Source organism: Primulina eburnea, chromosome 17 (genome assembly GCF_022965805.1).
Source record: "Primulina eburnea isolate SZY01 chromosome 17, ASM2296580v1, whole genome shotgun sequence".
Taxonomy (NCBI): Eukaryota; Viridiplantae; Streptophyta; class Magnoliopsida; order Lamiales; family Gesneriaceae; genus Primulina; species Primulina eburnea.
Genome location: NC_133117.1, coordinates 5,069,395 through 5,077,180, shown reverse-complemented (window position 1 = coordinate 5,077,180; position 7,786 = coordinate 5,069,395). Strand labels below are relative to the sequence as shown.

Sequence of the window (7,786 nt, the reverse complement as noted above, 5' to 3'; positions counted from 1 at the left end):
ATGTCAATTTTGTGAAACAGATATTCTATGTGTGTCATCTACGAAAAAATATTACTTTTTATGTAAAATATATTAATTTTTATTGTAAATATGAACATAATTAATCCGTTTCACGAATAAAGATCCGTGAGACCTTCTTATAGAAACCTACTCGTGCTCATATTCTCTATGTAACAAACGGTTGATTTCATCTTATATGTAGAAACACTACTCCATGATAGTATCAAGAGCTCAAATTTAGCCACGCATATATGAGGTCCACTAATTTTTTTAAAATTACATATATATATAAATCTTGTCCATCCAAATAATGTGGAACATTGTCCCACATATAACATCGAACCTACCCAAACAAACTCAAACTAGAATTAAACATAAAACTTCTAGATAAATGTACGTCATACCTTAATATTCCAGATATGTCGGGCCACATTCTCTCTCTGTTAACTGGAATATTCAATACCCATATCCATTCCGTCCCCGCTCGTGGCAACGACTTAATAAAGACCACAACTGTGTAGTATTTATACGTACTACATAGTAAGGTTTAGGGATTTCGATTTATTTTCTTGATTTGGCTGATATCTGATGGATTAATTACCTGAAAAGGATTTTGCTTTGGTTTCCATTTGTTCATATTGAAGAAATTAATTTAAAAAAATTGAATCCATTTCTTGTATACATGTAATTTGGTATTTTGATTCGGATTCAGCTGAAAATGCTGTTGAAGTGATCGAATTGCGCAAGGATTATTGCGTCCGTGTGTTTTTTTGTAGATAGTTATCGATTATATTGATTCATTTGATGATAAATGCCTACGCTGAGACGCAGAAAAGGTTCTGGAGGGAGTAAACCTCAGAATTCCGAGCCGGGATTGGATGAAAACAAGGATAGAAAGGGGGATGATTCGGAACAAACATCGAATTTTGATGTGAATTTGAGTTCCGAATTGAACTGCGGTTCGAATAATTCTTGGGCGGAGAAATCGGGGAAGAGATGGAGCTGTGTGGACAGTTGCTGCTGGTTTATTGGGTGCATATGCTCGATGTGGTGGTTCTTGTTGTTCTTGTACAACGCAATGCCAGCTTCGTTTCCGCAGTATGTAACGGAGGCGATCACAGGGCCGTTGCCGGATCCTCCGGGTGTGAAGTTGGCCAAGGATGGATTGAGAGCTAAACATCCGGTGGTTTTCATCCCTGGGATTGTTACCGGCGGGCTGGAGTTGTGGGAAGGCCACGCCTGTGCTGAGGGGTTGTTCAGAAAGAGGCTCTGGGGTGGTACTTTTGGTGAAGTCTACAAAAGGTATTGAGTTTCTTCACCTTATTCATGCCGCATTTAAGTTCTTTTCTTTGCTTTTCTGGAATGATTTATTGAACGGTGAATACCGTACTAGGTATTGAAGGTGGAAGTCTAGTTGTGACTTTTGATGGTGGGTTAGGTGTTTGCTGCGCCTGATGGAAGTTTCTAAACCGATAGTGGTGTTAGACAATGTTTTGCAGCTGCTGACTACAGCTTTGATTTTCCTGCTCTACTCTGTGATTAAAAATACATGCTGATTTGGCACATATGATATCTAAACTGATGCTTTGAATTTTTCAGAGTTTCAGCTGGTGAGAAACATTGAATATAGACACGAATTCTGGACACTAAGTAGGTTAAATTTGAAGGTTTTAATTCTGAATGGTTTTTTGGCAAGAAATGATGGATGGAGAAGTTTTCTAGGTGTTACTTTCTAAGTTGCATTCGCGTAGAAAGTTTTCAAGGCGTTGTATTTTTTTGTAAGTTTAACATGAATATACATAAGTATTCGTGTCTCTTACTCTTAAGATGAAGAATGAGGATGAAACTTCCTACCAAGGGGGAGTGTGTCTGCTGGCTAAAGGGTTCCTTCATTTTCTAAAGCATAAAATACAACTTAGATGGCAAAATCTTCCATCATCGCGGTATAAATCTATAAACTCAATACTTGGTTCCGAAATATGTTCCATGACCCTAGCATGTCAATTTGAATAGCAGCTCACCTTTCCTCCTTTAATTTCAGTGTTGCGCAGTTCTTTTTATATTCCATATTTACATGCCGGTTCCTGTTTGATCCCATTAGCAGTCGACAATGCTACAATTTCTGAACAGTTTGTACACTCAAAATTACTGTATTAGAAATTTTCACTTGTCATAGTAATACTAGTAATTGTGTTCCCTTGTTTTTACAATACTTGCTTTATTTGTTGAAGAGGCATTTGTAGATCTATAATATTTCGATGTTTTGATGCTTTTAAAATTTTCCTTGGTAAATTAAGCCACATTAACAGTATTATCTTTTTGTCTTTTACTATGTACTTCCACCATCTATGCAGGCCTTTGTGCTGGGTTGAACACATGTCACTGGATAACGAAACCGGATTGGATCCCCCTGGTATAAAAGTCAGGTCTGTTTCCGGCCTTGTGGCAGCTGATTACTTTGCACCGGGTTATTTTGTTTGGGCTGTTTTGATTGCTAACTTGGCCCGAATTGGGTATGAGGACAAAAACATGTATATGGCTGCCTATGATTGGAGGATCTCATTCCAAAACACCGAGGTTTGCTACTTTCTTTGCTCAAGGTGCTTTTAATTCTTTGAATTGTCTCATGTAATTAAAAATTAAAATTTGAGTAAAAGGGTGTACCTCGTGCATGAAATCCTGCCGTTTTATTGTCTGTGAGGTATTTGGGCTGTGTAATCTCACAACGGCTACAGAGAGAATGTTTCTGTGACTTGAACCAACTACCCACAAATAATTTGAGCAGCTATTTCTTTTTGCCTGTGTACGCTTTCCTTTAGATATGAGAAATGTGTCATAAGTTGTGAATCTCGCGATTGTCTACTGATATACATGAGTATTATGCTGTATTTTTCTACAACCAAAATATGCCATGATTTTTCACCTCTTTCAATGATGCTTTTGTGAATCTGATATTTTTTTGGGTTAAATCACCAGGTTCGAGACCAAACTCTTAGCAGAATTAAAAGTAACATAGAGCTCATGGTAGCTACTAGCGGTGGCAAAAAGGTGGTGGTTGTACCACATTCAATGGGAGCTCTGTATTTCTTGCATTTCATGAAATGGGTGGAGGCACCAGGGCCGGTGGGTGGTGGCGGCGGACCAAATTGGTGTGCTGAGCATATAAAGGCTGTGATGAACATCGGAGGGCCTTTCCTGGGTGTTCCCAAAGCAGTTACAGGATTGTTCTCTGCAGAAGCTAAGGATATTGCGATTGCAAGGTTTGATGTTGAACATAATTGAGTGATTGGATATAGTCTATGTCTGTAACTTGATTGATCTCTCTCGCTCAAGTAGCTTCTTGCCTTATAAAACAAAGATTATTGTCACTAGAATGCCTCTCATTGTTAGTCTTATATAATTTATCATCTGAAAGCATCAGTATGCTCAAAGCAAGACAAAAGTGCACAAAGCTCTAATTTGCAATATTTTATCATACTGTCCAAAATTGTCCAGGGTCGTCAGTATTTTATGCAGTTCGTGCCATTAAAGGGCCAGATTGTGGCATCCTATCTAGATTTGATTTGAGTTCAGATATTTTACCTCTGTTTTATTTTTGGATCCTTATGGAAACAAGATACTCATATTTTATGGTATTTAAATTTGCCGCCAAAAAGTTTATCAGATGGGAGGGAGGGAGGGAGGGAGAGAGAGAGAGAGAGATTTAATCAACTGTATTCCATGTGATTGTCTCCAGCTAAGTTGGAATAGGATTTGTATGTATTTAGATTTCGATGTTTATCTTTTCTTTTGCATATGCAGGGCTATAGCACCAGGTGTTTTGGACATGGATGTATTTGGATTCCAAACTTTACAGCATGTGATGCGAATGACTCGTACTTGGGACTCAACTATGTCGATGATACCAAAAGGTGGTGACACCATCTGGGGTGGTCTTGATTGGTCTCCAGAAGAAGGTCATGACTGTGGTTTGAAGAAAAAGAACAACCACGGACAGACAACAGCTCACAACAGAACTGAGGATTTAACCAATTCCTTTCACGCTAAGTATGGAAGAATAATATCATTTGGAAAGGATGTGTCTAATTTACATTCATCAGAAATTGAGCAAGTTGATTTCAGGGTAATGTTTCAACTACCTATATTGACCATTTTGAGAATATATTTGTAGTTGATTCTTGAAGCAATCTCCCCTCCCCTCCCCTCCCCCACTCCCATCCACATTTATCTATGCTAAAGCATGTATAAAAGGCAATTTTACAAATCATTTTCTTCAAACATATTCTAGTCGATCTGTTGCTTAGATGTTTATATCTTTGTCAAATGGACTTCCTCGAGTACTCCTGTGTTAGAGTTTTAATACCTAATTGTGATCTTCATTTTCTGATAGACATTAGCTTTAATCTCAGTGTCCATTACCTCTGTTTAATCTTGTCAGCATTCATCATATATACTTATCAGTGACTTATTATTATAAATAAAGATCCAATATTAGGGCTGATGTGTTCCTAAATTTCACCCACCTTGCACATGCTGACCTTACACCTTAAGAATTCAATGGTGAATTTCCATTATCTGAGTTGTTTTCTTTCTTCCTAATTCATTTTTAAGCTGTCTCATCTCTAGGATGCTATCAAAGGAAAGAATCTGGCTAACACTACCTGCCGTGACGTGTGGACAGAGTACCATGATATGGGCATTGGCGGTGTCAAAGCTATAGCTGATTATAAAGTCTATAGTGCAGATTCAATCCTGGATATGCTTCAATTTGTTGCACCTAAGATGATGAAGCGTGGCAGTGCTCATTTTTCCTATGGAATAGCTGATGATCTAGAAGACAAAAAATATGATCATTATAAGTACTGGTCAAATCCTTTAGAAACAAAGTATGGCTCTTACTCGATATGTAACTGTATCTGTGATGCCCTTCCTTTATTCGCCTCACCCCCACACCTGCCTAGCAGCAATTCCTAAGAAGCGTATAATGTCCTGATGAATGGGGAGATTTACATTTGCCATATATATATATATATATATCCATTTCCTCAGGAAGGTTGATGTATTGTACCCTTTTCTAACTATCAATGATTCTCGAGGATGAGTTCTACGCCCCCAGGAAAATATGAAAATTTAATAAATACCCACCATTTTAAGTAAAGCAGTTTCTTGTCCCTATTTTATGTTTAATATTTAAATCCACCGACCATTGTTCTGGTCCTTACCCATCTCATTCTCTAATGCAGATTACCAAATGCCCCAAACATGGAAATCTTTTCGATGTATGGAGTAGGTATCCCTACAGAAAGAGCATATGTGTACAAGTTCAGTCCTGCTGCCGAGTGTTATATTCCTTTTCAAATTGACACCTCAGCTGAGGGTGGAGACGAAGGCCCTTGTCTGAAAGGAGGAGTATATTCAGTTGATGGAGATGAAACAGTCCCAGTTCTAAGTGCTGGCTTCATGTGTGCTAAAGGTTGGCGAGGAAAGACTAGATTCAATCCTTCTGGCATCCGTACATTCATAAGGGAGTACAATCATGCCCCTCCCTTAACTCTTTTAGAGGGCAGAGGGACACAAAGTGGTGCTCATGTCGACATAATGGGAAACTTTGCCTTAATAGAAGATATCATAAAGGTAGCAGCAGGTGCCACGGGAGAAGATATAGGAGGAGATCAAATACATTCTGGTATTTTCAAATGGTCACAAAGGATTAAGCTAAAGCTTTAAGAATGTACTTTTTTACGGTGAGTTGTTTCCTCTCTTTATCGTGTTTATCCCATTGCTAGCTTGTAAGCTTTTTATCCACCTTAATAGCTGTGTGAAACCAAATTGTATAATCTAGTGATCTTTTAACTTATATGGTGGCTCAATTGGACTTTCGAATGATGCTCTTGACTCCATGGCATGATGAATTCCTCTTAGGAAGCAAAACCTACAGTATTTACTTGTCTACATGCTGCAGCTACCCCTCTAGTTTGCAAGTTTATATCTGTTGTAGAGCAACAATTTCCTTTACTTTCCTATCTAATTAAGTGGTAAAACATTTAAAATACGAAATTTACGTTCTGTAAAGTTTTATAAAATTTAAATTGCATTGTTAATGCTATATATAGCTTTTGATACAGTGCTATGAATTCAGTCCTAGAAAAGATTTTACAATAATTTGTGGACACCTATATGACCATTACATGGTGAGCACCTCATTTCCAATCCAGTTCTCAACCCTGAGTTTCACGCGTTTATTGGCTTTAGCATCATTGGATAGTTGATGCTTAATTTCTTCTTCAGAAGATAGATGTTTTCATCAACATTCGCTTCTGTTCATGCAGAATCTTCGGCGCAACTTGGGATGAAAAGCTCCTTCTCTTTTCCAGGATCGGCCTACGCGTTCACTCCTTGAGCTATTCGCCACGGCAGCCAATACTACAAACCAAAATAGCCCCTGTCCAAAACAAGAAAGTGCTAAAAATGGCACCAAGGATTCTGCTGATGACCATTGTACAAGCATAGCTATTACTGGAAGCATGGATATTGGCATAAAAAATTTGCACTTATTTCAGCCTTGTATGTGCTCGCTCGCCTTTTACATCTTCAGAAATTTTGTACATTACAGAAGTTAGAAAATGACATCCCTTGTCTAATTTTAGTATTGATTTTGTTGAAGAATATACGTATTTTTTAATTGAATAGTAATAAATGTTTTATTTACATTTCGTCTGGTCACGATAAAGAATCTCTAGTCGTGACAATTTATGACTTTCAATATTTGTTTAATTCTATTTTATTTATACAAAAAATCAGTGTTAATCGAATGCACAAAAACTTCTGTACGACGGTCTCATGAGTTAATTTTGTAAGAAATAAATTTTATTTGGGTGATCGGTGAAAGAATGTTATTTTTAGTGTAAATATGAACAAAATTGACATATCTAATGAATAAAGATTCGTGAGATCAAAAGATCACGTATTGCCAAAATTGGCTACACATGCTCTCACTACTATTTTTATCTAACCACATATGTAACTAAACAAGGATGTTGAATGAATGAAGTATACCCTTGGAATGGCATGTCACGTGTGAATTTTTATCTACATTAAAACAAAATTTGTGTTAAATATTTTGTCTAAAAACATTAAAATTAAAATTGTAGAGCTTATATTTTTATAGGCTAAAAACAAAAGTCATAGATTATATATATATATATATATATATATATATATATATATATATATATATATATATATATATATATAAATATATATATATATATATATATATATTCGTCTTTTGGTGTGTTTTACGTGGTTCTTCCTAAAATACTCTTATATAAATAACTATTTAAATTCAATATTTTGAATGTTTTCCCAATATTGGGTTAACCGTGTATACGTGAACGTAATATTGAGATGAATAATCTCCTGAAAAGTTCTCATGTATTAAATTGTCGATGTTACGCCGCTTGATCTGATTAACTAGGTATGTCGTACAAATTGATTTAAGATCTTAACGGATAATAATATCTCTAGTAAAGATAAGACGGATTTCAAAGGGATATGATACAACACTAACAGATAGACACACAACTCTTCGTACTCATGGACTTAACAGTGATCTATTAGCATACAAGTATGTGCACTCTGCGCCACAAATATAAAAAAATAAAGTTGTGCCTTTAATCCATTAATGAAACTAGGTGTATAAACGAATTGAAACGCCTCGAGAAATATTTGATTTATATCAAAAAATATAAAATTCAAACCGAACTCGAGCATTTTCAAACTTTTT

The 7,786-nt window shown here is 36.4% G+C and overlaps 1 protein-coding gene across 2 annotated transcripts; it reads left to right on the top strand.

Moving 5' to 3' along the window:
- The first annotated feature begins 416 nt into the window (after positions 1–416).
- Positions 417–6,680, top strand: LOC140818067 (phospholipid:diacylglycerol acyltransferase 1-like). 2 transcript variants are annotated; one of them, XM_073177893.1, is made up of 8 exons: positions 1,168–1,302; positions 1,394–1,943; positions 2,355–2,577; positions 2,977–3,260; positions 3,802–4,123; positions 4,627–4,886; positions 5,244–5,744; positions 6,330–6,680. In XM_073177893.1, the coding sequence occupies exons 2-7, from the start codon at positions 1,828–1,830 to the stop codon at positions 5,725–5,727; spliced, it is 1,689 nt and encodes a 562-aa protein (XP_073033994.1). In that variant the 5' UTR covers positions 1,168–1,302; positions 1,394–1,827; the 3' UTR covers positions 5,728–5,744; positions 6,330–6,680. The 2 variants fall into 2 exon arrangements, with proteins under 2 accessions (XP_073033993.1, XP_073033994.1); XM_073177892.1 differs by lacking the exon at positions 1,394–1,943 and having other exon boundaries at positions 417–1,302.
- Positions 6,681–7,786: the final 1,106 nt, after the last annotated feature.

Coding starts and splice junctions, on each gene's coding strand:
- LOC140818067 (XM_073177892.1), top strand. CDS start 812: ATGCCTACGCTGAGACGCAGAAAAGGTTCTGGAGGGAGTAAACCTCAG. Junction 1,303..2,354: donor TTTGGTGAAGTCTACAAAAG/GTATTGAGTTTC, acceptor CCATCTATGCAG/GCCTTTGTGCTGGGTTGAAC. Junction 2,578..2,976: donor TCTCATTCCAAAACACCGAG/GTTTGCTACTTT, acceptor TTAAATCACCAG/GTTCGAGACCAAACTCTTAG.